The sequence below is a fragment of the Numida meleagris genome, chromosome 1, assembly GCF_002078875.1.
Source record: "Numida meleagris isolate 19003 breed g44 Domestic line chromosome 1, NumMel1.0, whole genome shotgun sequence".
NCBI classification, from domain to species: domain Eukaryota; kingdom Metazoa; phylum Chordata; class Aves; order Galliformes; family Numididae; genus Numida; species Numida meleagris.
The window spans coordinates 153122212-153144247 of NC_034409.1; the positions used below are offsets into that span (position 1 = coordinate 153122212).

At 40.3% G+C, this 22036-nt stretch overlaps 1 protein-coding gene across 3 annotated transcripts in view; it reads left to right on the plus strand.

Annotated features, from left to right (window-relative positions):
* TBC1D4 (TBC1 domain family member 4) overlaps window positions 1-22036 on the plus strand; it is a 107967-nt gene that overhangs the window by 49333 nt on the left and 36598 nt on the right. For all 3 annotated transcript variants that reach the window (XM_021417372.1, XM_021417345.1, XM_021417355.1), the window contains exons 2-7: window positions 9681-10283; window positions 12547-12636; window positions 16361-16465; window positions 18655-18787; window positions 20623-20714; window positions 21532-21642. In XM_021417372.1, the coding sequence (XP_021273047.1) occupies window positions 9681-10283; window positions 12547-12636; window positions 16361-16465; window positions 18655-18787; window positions 20623-20714; window positions 21532-21642 (1134 nt within the window). The remainder of the gene's footprint in view (window positions 1-9680; window positions 10284-12546; window positions 12637-16360; window positions 16466-18654; window positions 18788-20622; window positions 20715-21531; window positions 21643-22036) is intronic.

Consider the following 22036-nt stretch of genomic DNA (forward strand, 5'->3'; position numbering starts at 1 on the left):
CTGTATTTTTTTAGAAGTACATACACGAAATGCAGATGGGTTGCAGAAATGCTAGGTAGTTCTGTTATTCTTTTCCTTTGCAGTGGTGTTTCTCTTGGCTGCAAATCCTCGTTTCAGTAAAACTGAAGATGTTGGTATTCCCTCAGCACTAAGTCTGCTGATGGAGACAAATTCTTCTGTTCCAGTTTCTAAATATCTGATATAAACAAAGCCAACAAATCGATTGTGTGCCTGCCTGCACTGAATCACTCTGAGTTGGTCTTTTTCTCTTTACAAGAAGGAAGCATTTTTAATAGTGAGCACTTCAGGAGCGTTGTCCTCAGCGTGTGATGCAGCAGACTGCAGCAGAGGTAGGAGTGCAGAAGGGCAGCGTGATCAGTGCTGAACAGCCTGGATGGGTGTAAAAGCGTTTGTATCAGGGAAGCTAGCAGTTAAAGCAGTTTGTTTCCCTTCTTTCTGGGTTGAGAAAGTTATTGATATATGTGCTTCAGCTGGCATTTGGATGTGTTTTTATGTGAGATAAGAACCTTTCTTCAGTGTTGAATGCCTGATACGCAGCAGGATATGATACATGGCTTATTTTGTCTTTGCTTGTACTTTGCTGCGGTGGCTGGCTTCTGCTCTACCATCTTGTGGTTGTGCAGCTTAGCCCTAGATGAAAAGAGAGTCGTGTCAGTCTGATTCCTGTACAAAAGTTGCTGCTTTTTGTGGTTTCTAATCAATAGATGTCAAACTTTCAATAATGAGCAAAACAAGGAGTATGAAATTCTGGGACAGCATCTTGCTTCTCTTTGTTCCTCTTTCTGGTTTATGTTTGTTTTCAAATATACACAGTTAGATCATCAGTGGGGGATTGCAGCTAATCAAATAGAGGCAGCTCCCAGTCCCAGGTCAGGAAGTGCTTGGCCCCCGAAGCATAACGTCTGCTGCGCTGCCAGGCTGCAAGCCGAGCAATAGATGCGCTCAGCGCTGCCAGATGATGGCCAGCCCCTCCCGAGAGGGGATCTTCCCACTCTCACCGATCGCAGGAATCTGCTGCCGAGCGTTTGTGCTCTCTGCACCGAGGTTCAGTGACAGCTTTGCCTGAACATGCCTCTGCTCCTGAGCTGGAGCCCGCGCCAGAAGGTACCAACCGCACACGGGACGTTCGCTTGTCTCCTTTCACTGTGTGTTGGAAAGATACGATGCTGCCGGGAGCTGGGTGGTGGAGTAAGAAAGGCAGAGAGGCTCTGGTGCTCTGCACGTAATCTCCTTACTAGAACTGCTGTCATTAGGCAGCCAGAGTTATTAGGCTTATTTGTCAGATTAGTCCTTCATGCTGATGGCTTTAAGCCTTGCACTAAGAAGAGGGGCTCTGCTTTGTTCCTGAGTTCCAGTCTGAAACATGCAGAAATTGGAAACAAATTAAAAAAGTTGTGGTGTAATAAAATCCTCTGTAGCTCTGGATATGAAACTATCCAGCAAATGAATTTTGCTTTTCTTTGCAGTGTTCATAGCATTAAAATGGTGTTGTTTTTTTTTTTTTTGCTAAAAATGGAAAACATTCATTACTGCTGGGAGCATTTGAATGTTAACTCTCCAGCAAGAAGGGGAGCTCCATCTTTGTTTGGTGAAGGCTGCTGTAAATTCAAAGAAAGTGTGTTTTTTTTAGTGCTCTGACTTTTGTCAGTGCTATTCAAGGAAACGTGCAGGATCGCCGTGGAGATACTCTGCCTGGAACTGTGACAAAGAAAAAGCATGGAGGAAAGCCGCAGCATGCACGATTTAGTAGGCTTGATACGCTCTCTATTTTACAACTTATAGGTATAAATGGTAGGCACCTAATAATTAGGTTTCTTCTTCTTTTTAAAGGAAGGTTGATAGAATTGGACTTTACTGTAGCAAAAATCTCATTGCACGACACGAGAATTTCTAAGAAAGTTTCAGTTTGATGATAAATATTTTCATGTGGTCTTCTCTTGCTGACTTTGGTTTTGATTGAGTCAGATGAAAGAAGTTGCATTAGATCTATCAGTTTGACTGATGTTCCCATACATTTCTGTGTTGAATGCAGTTATGCTTCCTGATGTATAGTTGAATGGTTCTTGCTCATACTGTATTTGTATGCGCTTTGTACAGTTTATACATGAGGAAGGTGTTTGTTCTCCATATGTGACCCTCTTGTAGGTTTGGTGTGGTTTAACCCGGCAGCAGCTCATCTTCATGCAGCTAGATGCTCACTCCCAACCATTGGGGTGGGGGAGGGAATTAGAAAAAAGATAAAATTCATGGGTTGATCATAAGGACAGTTTTATTAGACAGAAAAGGGAGAGGGAAATAATAGTAATAATGACAATAAAATAGTAATGATAAAAGAATATGGGGAGCAAATGATGCGCAGTGCAATTGCTCATTGCCTGCCAACCAATGCCCTGCCATTCCCTGAGCAGCAGCAACCGCCTGAGCCAGCTCCCTCAGTTTTAACGTTCAGCACAGCACCATATGGTGTAAGATATTCCTTTGGCCAGTTTGGGTCTTCTGTTCTGGTTCTGTCCCCCCCAGCTCCTTTCAGCATGAGGATCTGGTGGAATGTCCTTGACTTAGTATAAGCACTGTGTAGCAACAATCAAAATGCTGGTGTGTTATCAACATTATTCTCATTTTAAAACAAATAAACAGCACTGTATCAGCTACTAGGAAGAAAGTAAACTATTTCAGCTGAAACTAGGACGTGTAGTCTCAAAGGACAGGATTGGATGGAGATTCCGAACTGCAGGGCCAGAATGAGGAGATATAGGATATATTAATATACCTTCCTTTTTTTTTCCCAGGGTTAAGTGCTGCAGCATTAATCTAAACTACCTGGACAAATAAGTTATGCACCACAGTAGCTCGTAATGTCTAGGTAAAGAGTGATTCATACTATGCGAGGCTACTCAAATATGCATGATAACTGATTTAATTTGGATTCCCAAGTGGCTTTTTCCTTAATAAGACTTACCAAATATATCATGTTTCCCTAGAGTGAACTATTGCTTCCTTAATGTCGTTACAGAGCTATTCTTACTTGCCTCTCACCTTAGACTTTTTACTTCTGCGGAACCAAGTTTTCGGAGGCAGTTCTCTTCACACTGAGGGCTCTGGTATGGGCCCTGAAGAAGGACCTCTGCTATTTTGAGTTCTCTTGGCTCTTAAACATTGCAGAAGAATTGCTCTCAACTGTTAGCCTTGGATAACATCTCAATAATTCCACTAAGTTACTGAGATTTAGAAGGAATAGCCATGAGCACTGTTTCAAGAGTGTTGAAGTACCACTGCTGTCTCCTGGTAAACATGTACATCTCTGAGCATCCTGGAAGAGAGCAAAGCTCATCTGAAGCCCACACATTCCTTTTGGTTGGTATCTAGTAGAGTTTAGTTTACCTTTAACTATTTAAGCATGGAGTCACTGTTGTGCCAGAGAAAGCTCTGCTACTACAACATATATTCTAGTCCCTTTATCAGGATAATACAATTTCTGTCTGTCTCATCATGAAGCTCTCAGGACTTCTGTTGGTTTTATGACAACTTGTCTTTTTTAATTGCCTGTGTGATGTGTGTGCTCCTGGGCTCCTTGCTCCTTCTAAGGACCTTGCAGCTTCTGTTTCAGGAGCTCATCTTCTCTCAATTTTTGAAAGTTAAAAGTTAATGTACTTTTTACATTTGGTGGTCAGTAAATACACGATATTAGACAATTAACATTTAGAAGAGGTATGTCCAACTCATGGCCCATGGGCCACATATGGTCCTGGATAGTTAGTAATACAGCCCCACAAGATCATAATTCTTTAACATTATGGGTTTTTTTTAGCAATATTTTTTCATGAATTGATTGCATGTAGCTCAAGCGTGGACTGTGTAGGCAACAATGGAATGCTGTGGAGGGGAAGGCACAGGGTAGATCTAACTCCATCTCTTACATCTGGTACATACAACTAGCTAGATCAGGTTGCTCAAAGCCCCTTCCAGCTTGACCTTGGATGTCTCCAGGGACAGGACATCCACTACCTCTGTGGGCAACCTGTTCCTATACTTCACCACTCCTATTGTTAAGAAAAAAAAATAGAATTTTTTCTTCATATCCAATCTAAATCTTTTCTCCTTTAGATTGAAACCATTTCCCCTTCTCCTTTCACAACAGACCCTGCTAAAGAGTCTGTATCCTTCTTTCTTATAGCCTTCCTTTAGATATTGAAAAGCCTGGAGCATTTTAATCTCCAGGCTGAACAGCCCCAGCTCTCTCAGCCTGACCTTGTGGGGAGGTGTTCCATCTCTCGGATCATTTTGTGGCACTCCTCTGGACGTGTTCTTACACATCTCCTGTACTGAGGACCCCACATCTGGACGCATTACTTCAGGTGAGGCCTCACCAGCACAGAGCAGAGGGGCAGGATCACTTCCCTCGGCCTGCTGACTACACTTCTTTTGATGGAGCCCAGGATATGGTTGACTTTCTGGCTGCTGGCTTATGTCCAGCTTCCCCTCCACAAGTCCCCCAAATCCTTTTTGGCATGGCTGTGCTCAATCCTTTCATCCTCCAGGTTGTATTGATAGTGGGAGTTGATGCAACCCACATGTAAGACCTTGCACTTGGCTTTGTTGAGCCTCATGAGGTTTTCCTGGGCCTACTACTTGAGCTTGTGTAGGTCTGTCTGTATGGCATCCTGTCCTTCAGGCACGTCAGCTGCACCACACAGCTTGGTGTCATCTGCAAACTTACTAAGGGTACACTTGATCCCACTGTTGATGTCATTAATAAGCATTGATCTCAGTAGTGACCCCTTAGGGATACTGCTTGTCACTGATGTCCATCCAGACTTTGAGTCACTGACCACTACTCTCTGAGTATGATCTCACAACCAGTTCCTTGTCCATTGAAGAGTCCACCTATCAAAGCCATGTATTTCCAATCTGGAGAGAAAAATGTGGAGGACTGTGTCAAAGGCCTTGCTGAAATCCAGATAGACAACATCGCAGAATGGTTTGAGTTGGGACTTTTAAAGGACATCTGGTCCAAACCCTCCCCCAACAATGGACAGGGTCACCCACAGCTCCCATCAGTGGGACTTCCCTTGCTCACTGATGCAGTTACATCAACATAAAAAGCCACTAGATTGGTCAGGCAGGACTTGCCCTTGATGAAGCTATGCTGGTTGTCCTATATCACCTCCCTCTCTTCTCTGTGCCTTGGCATAGGTTCCGGGAGGATCCATTCTTTGATCTTCCCCGGTTCAGAGGAGAGGCTGACAGGTTGGTAGTTCCCTGGGTCATCCTTTCTACCCTTTGTAAAACTGTGTGTGACAATGAGTGTTCATGTAATAGTGTGCTGCTCCTCAGAAATCTAGGGAAACTTAATGAGTGATAAATATAGGCATGTTCCATATTACACTTCTGGTTCCTCCTGGTTTGAGAACAACTGTCCCAGAAAAATGCCATCAAGCTTTTTCACCTGAGAAGCCCTCTGCGACTCCCTTTGGAGTGTAGTCATTTTCTGCTTTTCTGCTTGGCAGTATTGGATGATGGTACCTGAGAGGATTAACTCTCCTGCAGAATTACAGTGCTCTCTCCACTGGATTTGTTAGGGCTGAAAGTATGTCTCTGCAAATATACTGCCTATTTTCCTCTACCACTGTCCTTGCTTGAAGTGACTTTATTCAAAGTTTAACGACAAAAATTCTAGATAAACTACTTGTTTAAATACTCTAAGCATTTATTTCCTCTCTGCATAGGTGAATAATAATAATAAAAAAACCACACACAAAAAGCTATTTATATAAAAACTTGCTTAACCTTTTTGCTCTACTGCAGCTGACTGCCAGTGGTTTATGTCCAGGAAGATGTGAAGTGTCCATATGGGTTTAAGGAATAAGCATCCCCTTTCTCCCCTTTAGCTGCTTAATTTCATGAGGCTACTGCAGGGAAGTACTAGAACTTTGAAACACTTTAGTAAGTTCTGTATGTTTCTCTAGCCTGTCTTCTTAATGCTACTAAACTGATTTCTAAAAGTATTTAAGGAGATTCATCCTGTTAATTCACTATTTTTAATCTCCGTTCTTCTTACTATTTTGTCTAACTTTGCCCTGCAATTTCAACATTAACAACTAGTCAGCTAATATTCAAATCCAAAATAGTTACACAACTTTGATGGTGTAACTTTGTTGGTGACTGGGGCTTCTTTTAATGTAAGAGAGGAGCAAAATATTAAAGAACAACAGCAACAACAACAACAACAAAAAACACCCAACAGTCTATGCTAAAGAAATGTGTAAAAAGCCATGTTGGCGTGGTTGCCACAACTGATAATTTTGTAATTTTTCTTGCATTTCAGAAAAGCACAGATGCCAACTGTTGTTAAGATTCCACTTGATTATGGTGTTTTCCCAAAGTCAAAACATTATCAGATTAAAATAGATTAGTTTAAGGTATGAGGCTTGACAGGTGATAGTGGCACTTGGTTCTTGATAGGTAATGCTGTTCTGGAAGTGAAAAAGTTCCGGTCTAACAATACAAGCTGGCACATAAACACTGGGATACGGTTATTCTTTTACTTTGAAGACCAGTAAAATCCATATGCATAACTAAATACCTAGCTATGTGTCTATCTAGAAGCTGGTTTTCATGCTGTGCTATCTAGAGAATTCATGAAAAGATGAGCAAGCATCTGGAGCTGGTTCTGGACCATGTGATGGATACTCACTGTACATTGCAAAGTCCCTCTGCTACATTGTTTTTCTCTTCATAGGCACAGAAGAAAAATACTCATAACTACAGAGATGAAACGAGTCCTAATTTTTCACCTTGATTTATCACTTCAGTTCCATGGATAGAAGTAAAAAAGAGGGGAGTATTGATGAGGATGCACCTTAAAAATATACAGCATTTTAATAAAGTTACCTAAACTAAACATGGAATAAGGATTGGTCACGCAGTATGAGCTGAAGCCTCTGCACTAATGCTAGAATCCCTCTATACTGAAATGAAAATACTGTATCTGCTTTTGTGGTAGGTAAAAGCAAAAGCTATAAAGGGCATAGGAATCATAAAGTAGCAATTATGGCTTAAAAACTAGTATTAGAAGAGTATGAGTGATCTGAAAAAGATGAATGTAAAACCAAGCAGTACGTAGCAGGATGGTAGAATTTTTTAATTATTATTTTAATAGAATTATAACTACGTAAAATTCCATGTGAATATGTGGGAGATCTCCAGGAACGGAGGGGATAGGGAATCCTACTATGATGCAGTTGAAAGTCTCTCACCCCCAGCCTGTTTGGATATTTGTGGGCAGAAGGTTGCATTAGGAGGCTCTTAGGCTTTTGTTGAAAGACTTCAAAATTCTCCAGTTTTTATTGTGGAAGTTAGGAGCAAGTGACGAAGCCCAGTTATTGGAGTGGAAGTTATGGCATGCTTTTTTAAAAATCTGTATAGCTGAATAAAGAGCTGGCATTGTTTAATCCAATTGATTGCATGTAGAATATCTGCATTTTGAATATAATTATTGTTTGTCACTACGCTTGGAATAGAAATATAAGTAAATTGACCTGTAACGTGTTGTCATGGTTTTGTGATTTTTGGTTATTGGTATTCCACATCATAACATCATGTAGTGGATGTACCTGGTTCTCAGAAGAGAAGGACTACTACAGTCCCCACGGTACTTTTCTCCTCTGTTACCATTTTCCAGCCAGAGGGAAAAGATAAAAGCTCGCAGTATAAAAGCTTGCAGATCACGAGACCTCATCCCTTTTTTCCGCTGTCTCTCGTCCTGGCAGCACCTCACTCTCCAGCTGTCTTATCATCGGTAGTAGAGTAAGGCCTACCTTGATTTTGGGATGTTCTCTCTCTCTGTATTGGATTTATCAGCTTAAATTGTAATTATATTGTATTGTAGTGTATTGTTTGGCGTTCCGATATCTTATTTAGTAAATTAGTTTGTTTCTCCTCAGATTGTTGCCGCTGTTCTTTGCTCTCAGGGCCATCTCCTTACCCTCTTCCCCTTTTCCCTTTTCCTGGGTCGTGGGTCTGTGGGTCCCCCGTCCCCTTCGTCACGGAACTGGGCCAAATGCCCGTAAACCGTTGATGTGTGTTCTGGATTTTCAAGAGGGAAATTTAATTAAAAGAGAGCTAGCTTGTGAACTTTGCTAAAATACAAAGCTAAGGGATTTCAGCTCTACAGCTTTGAGCACAGACCATAGAAAGAGTGAGAAGAAAAATGGTCAGTGAGAAAAACTGTGTCTTGGAAGATGAATCGGCATGGATACTTTGAGTGATGTCCACCTCCAGCTGAGATGACACAGACTGGGGGGAAGTGCACAATGGGCAATGGTAAAGCAGCCTGCAGTGGGAATGAATAAAGGTTAAGTACAGCCTACTGTCTGTACTGTATCAAGACTAACTTTTAGCCTCATTGAAAACTGAAATGATGATGATGATGATGTCTGTAAGGACAAAAGCCAAAGGTCAGTAGATCATGGAGTAATTGGATTAATTTTGCAACAAATGAAGTGGAAGCATATTCGCGTTGAATGCCCAATGGAGGAGGGGTGTGTAATGGGAGATGGTGGTTGAGGCCAAGTAATTTTCCACCATGAGTTGCAAAAGTGTTGGCATACAAGATCACTGCCTTATTAGCATGTTTCAGATGGTATCATGACTGGGATAAAGCAACACTCTAGGAAGCAAAGTTTATTTTCTAAGTTGTGGTTTCAGAATTACATTTTATCTTTTTATTTTTCTTTCTTTCAATTGAAAAAAGTCAAATGATATACAAGTGGTGAGAAGCTGTATGAAATAGAACATTCACTATTGATTGATTGCACTGGATAGGTAAGCACAGAGAACTGATCTCTCTTGCACGGAAAGTAGTATAGATAACCTCCCTGCATCTCATTGTAACTCGTGTCCTTCCAAATGCATGTGCCATGATGCCATTTGTTATCCTACCAGAAAAAAAGAGAGCTGGTGACAAAGAGGCTGGGTTTATCCAGGGTTGGGTAGTTTTGAAAGAAGTAAAAGCACTCTGATCAACTATCGGTAGACTTGCATGCATCTTGGTTTTCATCAGTGAAGGCAAAATAAAAAAGGAGCTTGCATATTAAGTATGCTGATACTGAAGACAGACATTCTCCAAGGTGATTGGGATAATGGAGGTAAAACCAGCTAGCCTTAAAAGACTGGGTGATGCAGGGCTGAAACTGAGAACTTCTACTACAGTTATGTGCAGTTTGGCCTTACAGGGATATAGTAGGAACCTGTAGGCAAAAACAGGGGAGGAGAGGAGAGATTTGGGTGTTCTGTGAAAGAGGTGGGAAACTTTCACAGGAAAGTGAAACCTTAAAGCTATGTCAGTATCAGTAAAATGAAAAAAAAAAAATTAGATACAGGCATCTGTCAGTAGACTTTAAGTTCATTGCTTTGGTAGTTTAAAACCTTATATTCTAAAACAGGTTCCTGTGAAAAATACTATAAACGATTTGCTTTGCTTCCACTTCAGAAGTAGTCTGTACAAAATACTGAATTTAGAATTTGTTTTTATATTGACAGCCAAGAAGTAATAGAACTCTACTGAATAACTTGTGGGAATATTTACAGTAACAATTGTTATTTCTTTATCTGTGTGCTCTTTTGTGCCTGCTAAAGAGACCTTTTAAATTGTCCTTTAGGTTCCTGATGTCATCAGCAGCATAAGACAAGTCTCCAAAGCAGCACTGAAAGAAGATGCCAAACCAAGTAAGGATAGTGAAGATGCCTTCTATAACTCTCAAAAATTTGAGGTCTTGTACTGTGGAAAGGTGACAGTGGCTCACAAGAAAGCTCCCTCATCATTAATTGATGATTGCATTGAGAAATTCAGCCTTCATGAGCGTCAACGCTTGAAACTACTAAATGAACAGCGGAATAATGAATCGAGTTTGGACTTACCCCTGTGTGAAGGAAATGCACCAGCTTCTCCGTTGGATAGCCCATTTGAGGAGCTGGAAAGTCCAAATACCACCACAGGGCATGCTGTGATGTTTACAATTGGCAGCCAGAACAACTTGACCAACCTGGTCAGCACTCGTAGCACCTTTCCAGAGCGAATTTTGGAGGACTCTGGCTTTGACGAGCAGCAGGAGTTTCGTTCCCGGTGCAGTAGTGTCACTGCAGTGATGCAAAGAAGGGTTCATGATGGAAACCTGAAAATACAGCCACGTAGAAGACATGCAAGTGCACCCAGTCACGTTCAGCCCTCTGATTCTGAGAAGAACAGGACAATGTTGTTTCAGGTGTGTACAAGGAGTTCATAGCTTGTCCAGTGTGAAGCTGAGAAAAGTTCCGTAAGAAAACTAGTGTGTATTTGGTGTTGGTTTTGTGATTTCTCAGAAATATTTATGCATATGTTCATAAATAATTGGAATAAAAGCAGCTGGGCTTCAAGGAAGTCAGCACAGTTCATGAGCCCAGGTAGATTTTGAGAAAAAGAAACTACTCATGCTCAACAAAAGCCGAGTTTGTGGGGACTGATTTGAGTATTTCATATGTAATTCTGGTTGAGATCTGATGAGATGTTGGTGAGATCTCGGGCTCAGCTGAAAAAAAGCATTCAAAAAAGATAATCTGTGTCAATTTCATTATGAATATATCGTCTTTTTTGTTCAGTTAAAAAAAAGCTTCTAAGTTTGCCTTATTTGAGCCAGCTCCTTCATGATAACTTGTGCTGATGTTAAACTTGTCTTTCCCAGATGAGTAGTATCTCTGCTTGCATTGAGGGCTTCTTGTTTCCAGCCTCACAGCTCTTTCTTCTCTTGCCTGAAGTGCATTTGACATCCTCAGAGCTTGTATTGAGAAAACAAAAGGGAGATTAAAGGAGGTGACCCATAAAATGAAAGTAAATAAAATTTGAACCTTAAAATAACAGGGAGCTAAATGCTTGAGTTTTTGTCTTTCTGTTTGCATTTAAGATCATTCTTGCATTTTATTCTCTTGGAGAAGTGCTAACTGAAGTGAGAATGCATTGCCTTTTGGAAAGCTGCGACTATCACTAGTGATGAAAAGGATTTAGCTGCAAAACTCCCCAAGCTCTGTGAAGAAAGTTCTGTACGCTTGAGAAGCAGTTTGGGAAAGCTGAAGGATTACTTGCTGCAGAACCTCTACTTTCTCATTCATAATTGGTATAAAAACTAAAAGAATCACCTTAAGATCAGCATAGTTTTTCAGTCAACCTATGGAATAGTTGTGGTGGTGGCGATTCTGAGTTTTTAGTTTTTTTGTTTTTGTTTTCCTTTTTAAATCAAACCATCCACAGATTGCGTAGTTCTGCTGTTTTCTTTATTGGACCTTATCGCAATCAACACAGTAGGGAAAAGGGAAGCCATCCAGAGGGACCTGGACAGGCTGGAGAAGTGGGCCCATGAGAACCTAATGAGGTTCAACAAGGTCAAATGCAAGGTGCTGCACTTGGGCTGGGGCAAGCCCAGGTATTTATACAAACTAGGGGAAGATCTCCTTGAGAGCAGCCCTGTGGAGAAGGACTTGGGGTTCTTGGTGGACGAGAAGCTGGACATGAGCCGGCAGTGTGCGCTGGTAGCCCGGAAGGCCAACTATGATCTCGGCTGCATTAAAAGAGAAGTGGACAGCGGGGAGAGGGAGGTGATTGTCCCCCTCTACTCAGCTCTTGTGAGGCTCCATGTGGAGTACTGTGTCCAGGCCTGGGGCCCTCAGCACAAGAAAGACGTGGAGCTCTTGGAATGGGTCCAGAGGAGGGCCACTAAGATGATCAGAGGGCTGCAGCACCTCTCCAGTGAAGAAAGGTTGATGGAACTGGGTTTGTTTAGCTTGGAGAAGAGAAGGCTCTGGGGAGACCTCATTGTGCCCTTCCAATACTTGAAGGGAGCGTATAAACAGGAGGGGGTACAACTGTTTTCATGGGTGGATAGTGATAGGACAAGGGGGAATGGTTTTAAACTGAGACAGGGGAGGTTTAGGGTAGATATTAGGAGGAAGTTTTTCACACAGAGGATGGTGACACACTGGAACAGGTTGCCCAGAGAGGTTGTGGATGCCCCGTCCCTGGAGGCATTCAAGGCCAGGCTGGATGTGGCTCTGGGCAGCCTGGTCTAGTGGTTGGCGACCCTGCACTCAGCAGGGGGGCTGAAACTGGATGATCATTATGGTCCTTTTCAACGCAGGCCATTCTATGATTCTATGATTTAGCCACTTTGTATTAAAGATCTTAATAATCTGCCAAATATGTGATCTTTTGATCACAATAACTCAAAATGAAAAAGTCCACCCCCCCCAGCTGTCATCTTTCCAAATCTTTTTCTTGTTGAATGGACTGTATTGTTCTTGCTGAAATACTATTACTCAATATAGGCTTAATTATGGCACCCCTACTCCTACTGAGTAAGCCTGGTATGCTGAAGGTATTTGGTGTGAACAGGAAAGAGGTAGATTTTGACATTTTTGTTGCCATTAGCACTGTGCCTCCAAGGCGGTCATAAACTAGACTTTCTTGTTCTTTGTGTTTTTTTTTTTTTTTTTTTCAAGGTTGGAAGATTTGAAGTTAACCTCATCAGTCCAGACACCAAATCAGTTGTGCTTGAGAAGAATTTTAAAGATATTTCTTCATGTTCTCAGGTAAGCATTAATGGGAAGCAATGTATAGGTTATCAGAAGAAAAGGAACGGGTTCGTTCTTCAGCTTGGTTGCCTTACTAGCTTATAGAAAACTGAAAAAATAAGTTCTTTTCAGCATTCTGTGCTGTTCTCCTTCGTTCAGTCTCAGAGGCCACTTTTGCACAGTTTATCCTATCTATCTAAATTACGGTAAATAGTAGATTGCTGCTTTATCCCATTTGATCCTTAACTTAAAAATAGGGAGGATTTTGAGAGATTGTGCTGAATATATATTAGCTCTGCACAAAGTTTGACAGGAAGACGTCATTGACTTCTTTGAGGAGTACAGCTGAAAGAATGTATTGGTTATTGGATATTAAATTGTGATTGCTTCATAAGTACTTGCAGCAGACAAAGTAGTGATTTGCCTTTACAGTAGTGGGAGCTGTTACTCAAGTCAGGGATTACGCTCGTCAGGTAGCAATTACAAGTAGATACTGCAAAAAAAAAAAAAAAAAGACATGCAGCGTCACTCCCAAAGAGCTTAAATACAGAAACGATGAGCACAAAATAATCAGCATGAGCTGCAGTAGTGGTAACTTTCATCACTGGTCAGAAAGCCAAGTATAAACTGTTCTGCTTTGGAAGAGCATCGGATTTAATTTTGGAAGCAGCTTAATCTCCATTCAGGATGCTCTGAGATTCTGAGCAGCTGATGTCCTGAAAGCCTCTGGTGTGAAAGGAGGAGCACATGAGATCAGCCGTCCAGAAAGACAGAAGTTTACCTACATAGTTTCTTCTAGAGGATATGGTAATAAGTGAACCTAGCTTTCTCCAGCTTGTAAATGTGTCTTATGAAAAGTGAAACATCAAGGCTGAGGGATTTGTCTTTCTATCTTTCTGTTGTTCAATGGCTGTTACTTGTGATGCTTTGTGTTTTGAGGTCTTTTTTTATTACCTTCTGCCATTCCCCATACACGTGCATTATTTCAGGCTGCCTTAAACATTATTATTCTAGTTTAAATTATGCTTCCTGGCATACTCTAAGCCTGCATTTCACCCCTCAAGTGCTTTCATTCTAATGCTAATTAGAAATCTGCGCTTGTATGGCTGTGCTACTAATGCAAATATGAATTAAGAACTGGTCGCTTCTTGAAAATCAAGGAGGGCCTTAAACTGCCAGCTAAAGGTCCAGGCCCTTAGATGGAGTCTGACTATGACTGCTGCTAGTAGTGGAAAAAGGCATGTGCAAATATAGAGTGGAACAGTATAATCATACAATTATTTATTAATAACTGTATATATATACAGATTAAAAACATTCTTAAAGAAGTGTTACAGAAAACAAAAGTAGGAAATGGTTTGACTCTTCCTTCTACCTGCCCCCTGAACTTGGTGGTGTACTGAGCTGAATAAAAGTGACGGTCATTATGTACTGGGCTCTGGTGTTGCACACAGGTACTTAAAATGGGCAAGCAAAACTGTCCTAGATGTGGACAGCCTTTGTTCTGCTAACTTCAGAGCATCATGCTTCGCACTGAGGGACATGGTTAGTGGACGTGGTGGTGTGATGGGTTGATGGGTGGACTAGGTGGTCTTAGTGGTCTTTTCCAACCTTAATGATTCTATGATGGAGACCAGCAAGAGCACTGCAGGCCTTTGACACCTACTTTTCCTTCACTAAAATAATTGTATGCGGTCAGTAATGTCAGGTAATGCTGCATGTTGGGCTTTTGGAAGTGGAGGATTTTGCTGTCATTTGGAGAAACATTTTTGTCATTTTGCATGCCTGAATAACTCGCACACTGACAATACTACAGGTTTCTCATTTAATGTAAAAAATATTTTAGAGAAGTCAGGTTTTTTTTCCTATGATCAGTAGAAATGAAATATGTAATTTGTTCAAGACTAAGGATTTGGTTGCGTAAAGCTCATCAGTATTTCTTTCAAGAACTCTGCTAGCCACAGGGCTTCTCTGTTATGGATTTATAGGGAAGTGATTTACTATGTATTGTGAGACTGCAGCTTAGCAATGTTTGTTCTCCTGAGCTTTAAAAATGATGAATAAGATGTTCTTTTCAGCTTGCATTCTGGATTATCTTAGTCTGGTGTAATAAAGGTGTTTTTATTCTGTAGCTTGAGTATGGTTGATTATTCACGTTCAGTTCATTATCCACGCTTTGCATAATTGTCAAAGCAGCAGATGCAATGGACAGGAGACCCCTGTGTGTGCTGTCAGGCAGCTGAAGAAGTTCCTGTGTTTCAGCCTTGCTGACCTTGAGAGAACTGAGAAAAATGAGAAAGGTGTGTGTGCTTTTGGCATTCCGAGTCAGACCACACTCTTGAGGAAAAGTGGTGGAGGAACATACCGTACTGTTTACACTTTGGTGGTGCAAGTGTCACGTCCTTCTCCCCCACGCATGTTCTCCTGCGGAGCTTGACAAATCTGACAGCAGTAGGCTTGTCCAGGCACTGTCAGCAGTGAGGGAACTGGCATCTCTCTGATCCACCTTAAGTAAACACTATTTCCTTGCAAAACAAGGCAACCCTTCATTGTTATATCAATTAAATTATGTGTATCCATCTGTTTTTTTTATATTATTCTTTTGAAGACTTTGCGTGTTACAGGAAAATGGGTTCAGTTAAGTCAGAATTGATGTGGACTAGGGTAGAATAATGGCAGTTGTGCCCTCTTAGAATGTCTCTCCGCTTAAGTGTCCCTTAAGTAGCACAGATTTAACCTCTGGAATTTTGTTTTTAGTTTTGAAATCTGCTGGGAGTAGCGGCAACATGTTCAGTCTGTCACGTATTGTTTTACCACTTTTGTCTGGAGTGTTCTCTGTAGGCACAGACAAGTCGTTTTGCCTCCTCCCCTCTTCTATGATATAGGTGTTTTCTTTGGAGATGGATCCAAGCAACCAAGTTCTGCTTTCTGAGGTATTTGAACTTGACGGGTTAGGCTTTCTTCTGGAGAGAATCTGCTATTACCATACTTAGATGATAAAAACATTGGCAAGAGCTTTAACAATAGTGAGTCATGTTCCATGAATTGAGACTGGGAAGATCGTGCTGCTTAGGAAGCAGCTGTCTTTGATCTTCTCAGTGCTGTTTTTAGCAAGGCACTGTTCCCTCTCAAACAGTTAGAATAGTATCTTGAAGTAAAACATCATCAGTAGTAATGAGTAGGAATTCATGAAACTTGTAGTAACTCAGTCTAAAAACAGAGAATTTATTTAAGAATCCATTTGGAATTCTCCCTGCCACCGCACACTCCCTGTTCCTCTTGATGTCATTCAGACATACTTTACAGGAAAGAAAAGATCTGTTGCTACTTTGATGCTACTCCAATCCCATGTTCTAGCATGGGTGCAGTGCATCCAGCCTTCACTGCAGAGACTGTTCCAAACACAGTCTCAAACTGCTTTGTTGACTGCCCTGAAAATCCCATTTTCCTCATGAAAGACATTCAGGTCCAGATATATTGCTGTACAAATGTTTTTTCAATTGTGAAGAGCTTTATGTGATTTCTTAATGCAAAAAAGCAATTAAAATCAACTATTGAGGTTGTATAATAGATCATTAAGAGGATGTATTTATAGTTTCTCAAATTTTTGTGTTGAGAAGTGTTGGAGTCTGGTGACTAGTTTTGGTTTTTCTTTGGAAACTAAACATGTTTTTATAATAGTCCACTAATGCTCTTTTTAAACTCTTTATTTTTTTAATAAAAAACTTTTTTTTTTTTTTAGGGTATAAAACATGTTGATCACTTTGGCTTCATTTGCCGGGAGTCTGTTGAACCTGCGTTAAGCCAGTATGTTTGCTATGTGTTTCAATGTGCAAGTGAGTCTCTGGTGAGTATTTATAAATGATCCCAACATTTCCCTTAGATGGTGTCTAAAGCACTTCCTAAACCATGGGAATCTCTGTTTTGATCTGTCAGCTGAGCCTCAGTGGTCACGTGTTCAGAGGTGTGAGACCTCAGTTGTGAATTTGAAACTAAGAAATAGGAAACACACACGTTCTATCCTTATCCTGGTGCTCTGCTGATGTGGATGTCAGTAACAAATAGAAAAACTCCAGGTGGATGAGTTCACACATTCAGGCTGCAAGCATGTTTGGACTCTGTATTTGATTTTAACTCTTGCATTTCTAATTGTTGAGACACGTGGTTCCCTATTAATAGTGCAATTACTTGTATTGAATCAGTAACAAAGCTGATGATAAAAGCCAAACAAATTTTTCAAGATTTGATTTCTGCTACTGGCCTGATCTTGCACTTGGCGTCTGCTTTTTTCTGTATTCTGTTCTGTTCCTCAGGAGAGGAAGATAACAGCATCTGATCAAAGAAGCAGAAAACCTGAGTTCACACATGCTACGCATGCAATTAAAAAAGTCCAATAAAAATTTCATTAAGTATGTTATCCCTCGGCTGGGGTACCAGGTGCCAGTGATTTAACTGATAGTTTGAACTGCTTCATGTGAGGCTTATGAAATCAACGGAATCTTTGCACTGACATGAAATGCTACACCTGATTATTGATTTATCTGACCATGTATAATTTGGTTCAATGACACTTAAATTGTGGTCTACGAAGAAACAAAATATCTTTGAATCCCTTTACGTGGTCAAATACTGGTTTGCATGGGAATGTCCATGTTGCAATACAAAATGAACATTGCCGAGGTACCCTCAGATGCAGTCACTTGGACATCGGCAGCAGTTTGACTGTGGTAGTGTAGAGCTGTAAAAACCTGGTGTTTTCCAAATTCTGTGCTGTCAGGCAGGCTGTGTTAGTAGGCTTTGCTACACTGGCTCTAAACCTGGCTCCAGTGCTCATGATTTTAGTGTAGTCAGAATCTGTATGCTTAGCACTGTTTTGTTGATCTTTCATTCGAAGTATCTTTGCTGACTTACTCTGAATTATATATCGGTATTATGAGATGGACATTCATTTTACCACAGCCCACCTTACTGTGAAGAAGAGAGGGCACGTAGGAACTGCTGGCCATGCTTAAAACTTTTTAAAGAAGTAAATGAATACAACCTAAAATAACTGTCTTCAGTCTCACCTGCTGCTAATATAAATACATGAGTAAAAAGCTTTTAATAAAGATTGTGTTACCCTAAAATACAAACAGGGAAACTCCAAGTGGTGACCAGTCTAGTGGTCTTTTATTTGGAGAAAAGTGAACTTGGGGGGAGCTCCTGTCTGCTAGCAGGGTTAGGTCTGTGGGGCTTTGTGCTAAAGGGTGGGCAGTTGTTAGAGGAAAATAATTGAGAGGAACAACATGTAGTTTTCAGGAGCAACTTGAAGCTACAGAGAAAAATTAATTGTTTATTTAGCCAGTAACCTTGAGTTATTGTAGTTTGATGTTCAAAATTACGCTTTTAACTGAGCTTTAGGATGGTGAGCATTCACACAACTCGTATTTCAGTGAAGACTGAGGAAATACAGAATCTCGGATAACCTTTTTTCTCAGGCCAAAATGTGCTTACAGTTGAACAGTAGAAACTTGGAAACGTACTTTGAGACCTTTGCATGGAGAGTAAGTGATAAACTGATTTCCAAAATTGTAATTGTTATCATTTTTGCTATTAGTGGAAACTTACTGTATGTCTCTGAAGCTCTTCTCAACTGTACTAGTAGATGAGTCTCTAGAAGTATTTAGGTGCCCATATGTACAGGTACATCCTAGACACAATGAGAGCTAGATGCGGAGGCTCTGCAAATTGAGACTTCTGTCTTCCACCCTTATGTGCCCATTTACCTTTTGAAATTGTCTGCATCACTAAAGCCTCTATCAGCAAAGTAGTTGGAGATTTCAGAGAACACGAGTGTTGAAGTCCAGTTAGCAAACAAGCTGCCTTTGTCTTTGGAGAGCGGGCAGAAAGCAGGGGATACAATCTTGAGCAACAGAAGACAGCAAACAGGTTTTTTGATGGCAAAGCACCTGTCTTTGATATAATTTATGAACCGTCTTTGATATGTATGGTATGCGTTGTTGTTTACATGTTGTCTTCTCGCTCTTTCCCCTTTAGGTTGATGAGGTAATGCTTACCTTGAAACAAGCCTTTAGCACTGCTGCAGCTCTTCAAAGTGCCAAGACACAGGTTAAGCTGTGTGAGGCCTGTCCTATGCATTCATTGCACAAACTTTGTGAAAGAATTGAAGGTAGCAGCTGAATTTGTGTCATAATTTTTTTGCGTGATTATTTGAAAAATATCATACTGTACATGTTAAATTTAATTGTGTCAACCATGCACTTTCAGTTTAATTGATGTGAGAAGAGGGGGAAAAATATCCCAATAATCAGGTCTTTCCATTGCTTTCCACTCCGTGCAGCCAAATGGAGGTGGCTGCAGTAATGGGCAACTGAGTATAATACAGATTGTGTTATAAATAAGTACTCACTCTTTCACTGTCATACTTTTCTTAAGTGTTAAGAGAGCCAAAAAAGCCAACAACTCTCCCTTCTGTTTTTCTGAAGATAAGCTCTTTCAAAATGGATCATAAAAAGACAGCAGTGATCAAGAAAGGATCTTCCTTTCTCATCTATTCATTCTTTCCTGGGGGCAAGGGGCATTCTTAGTCTTTTTTTGTTTGTTCTTTAATTTTGTGTTTGTTCTCTTAGATACTTCAAAATCTAGTTTCCTTTCTATCATAGGAAATAAATGATTATGATAGGAGATTAATATCTAATAAAGTAAGTCAAGAAAACTACTTGACTTCAAATGTGAATCCATAACTCTTTTTGGTTTCTGTGGAAGTGAGGTATGCCAAAACCCGTGCAAAATATCTTACAAGATAGAATTAAAAAATATTAATAGCAGGGTCCTATTTTTGTAGTCACTCTGATATGTCTCCTTGCAAAGTGTCTTTGGCAAAAAAAGCAAGTATGTTATAATAGATTTGCATCTCCTGGTCTGGTGATGATGGTGATGATAATTGCTACTTATCTCCCTCTGGTGGATGAAAAGCAAACTGAGGTCTTGGAGAAGGGACATTCTGATGGGCTGGTATTTTCTGGATTCAGCGATTGGTATTTGGAAGTGAAAATTTACCTGGGAAAGTCTTCTCTGAATAGAAAACTATAGAGGCTTCTGTCTGAGGGAACATAATTAACTTGAATATGTATACTTGCAAGACTGAAGACAGCATCTGGTATCCAAATAACATGGTAACAAATTGAATACCATGGCAGAATTTTCTTAAACTTTGTGCTTACTGACTTAAAGACTTAAGTGTCTGTTTTGCTTTCTTCTTTTAGAATCTAAAATTCTACAATAATCAAACCCAGGACTTCGTGACTTTTGAGAATTTTTATCTGCTCTGATTGCAATTCTGTTAGAATGATATCTAGCTTGGGTGGAGTAGAATATATTTTTATCTGATCTAGGGCAGTTGTTTTCCCCATAGGTTTTTGTAGGTTCCTAGAATAAGGTCTGAGCAAGTGCGGGCTTTTTTGAAGATTAGGATTTCTTTCTTACTTTGTTACAGCTTTTATGCTGCTCTTGTTTTTAAAGGTGATGTCTTCTGTTCTCTGGTATGGCCTGTACCCTTCCCTTGTCTAGAAGTTCATCTAAACTTCTCAGTTAAAAGCCTCTGTTAGCTTCTTAGTATCTTGTGCATTGAGTATCTTTCAAATCTCCTCCAAGGTCTGTTCCTCTCTTCCTCTCCTCCCATACAGATGCCGGGCTTCCATCTCTGATCTCTTGATACTAGGAAAGCAGATGTCAGTGGAGCATCACCACCTTTTACTCAGGAAACAGCAACTTAGCTGCTGTTCGTTCTATTTTTACTACTATCAAAATGAGACAAAACCATATGGTTTAGAAAAACCTAAAGCATCTCGTATCAAGTACGCTGCAGATGTACAAATATCACACATCAAAGTTTTATGAACTTAAATGCAATTTTATATTTTTTTTTATACCATTTTGTTTTCCAAAACTGTTTCAAGAGATTGTTTGGAATCTAGAAGCTTTAATATTCTTTTCTCTTCTCAGGACTTTATCCACCAAGAGCCAAGCTTGTAATTCAGAGACATCTGTCGTCACTAACTGATAATGAGCAAGCAGACATTTTTGAACGTGTTCAGGTAATAAGTTAGAAGCTGTTACCTCAGATTTGAAAAAGCCCATGCCAAAATGGACTGGATGGATGTTTTTTTCTTTTGGTTATGTTTTTGTTTGTTTGTTTTATTATGTTGTTGGTTTAGAATTTACTGTTGTTCCATCCACCATCATACTGAAATAGTATGCTTTAACCTAACATAATGAGTGATATGCTCCTCTCAGACAAGTTTTGGTTGCCAGGTCTGCTGAAACTTTTTCTGCACCCAGAAGACATTTTATGTCTGAACTTAAATCTTCATCTGTAAACGTTTTTCTCTACATGAAAGTGATGTGAAAATGAGTTGAGAGCAGGTGAGATATACAGGTGGCAGGCGACTGGTTAGCATTTTCCAAAGCTCTCTTTTGACCTAAATTCTGAGGCAAAATTCTGGTGTAAGCAAATGTACTCAAGTGGATGACCTATACAGTAATTCATGTTTCCAAAGGCTGGACTGCTTTCTAGCAGTCTCAAGAAGGGAATGCCTGTTTGATTGATATGGGCTCTTTCTTCCATTTATAAGCTTAGACAATAGCAGACAACCTTTGAAAACAAAATGTGTAGTCATAAGGCCCCCTCCTCTCCACATCCTGTAATGCTCTTCATATGGAATGTTTTGGTCTATTTTACTTGTGAGTATGAAGGCACACAAATGATGATGTAATGTGACTCATTAATTGTGCACTTTGGCAGCTGGAGCATCAATATATTAACTTAAAATAATATATACATATGGAAGTGAAAATAAGCAAATAATGACTTGAAAGACTACATTTTTCTTTTCTTCGTTCTGTTACTAACAGAAAATGAAGCCTGAGAATGACCAGGAGGAAAATGAACTTGTGATCCTACATCTCCGCCAGCTCTGTGAAGCTAAGCAGAAAACGCACATTCACATTGGTGAAGCTCCGTCGGTAAAGCTTGATTTCATGTGATTCCTCTTCCCCTTGGTATTCAAGTGTAACCTTGAATACAAGAAAGGTCGCTGCTAGAGTTCATCAGGGCTAGCTGAAAGAGAGTATTGTAATTGAGAGAAGATGGTGGAAAAAAGTAATTTGATTTAATTTAGTGTGGCATGCTTACGAGTAGGAAGAGAGGAAAGAAGACAACCAATTATTTTTTGGTTTGTTTCTTTACAGCGCAAGGATACCACTTCTGTCCTTTTCCTTCCTCCCCAATCTCCATTCTCAAAAAGCCATTTCTAGGGAGAATGAAGAGGGCATTGGTGTCAGTCTGAACTACAGCTTTGTCTGGCAAGGGAAATTGATATCAATGTTATTAAATTGATATGCTTTTTCAAGATAGTCT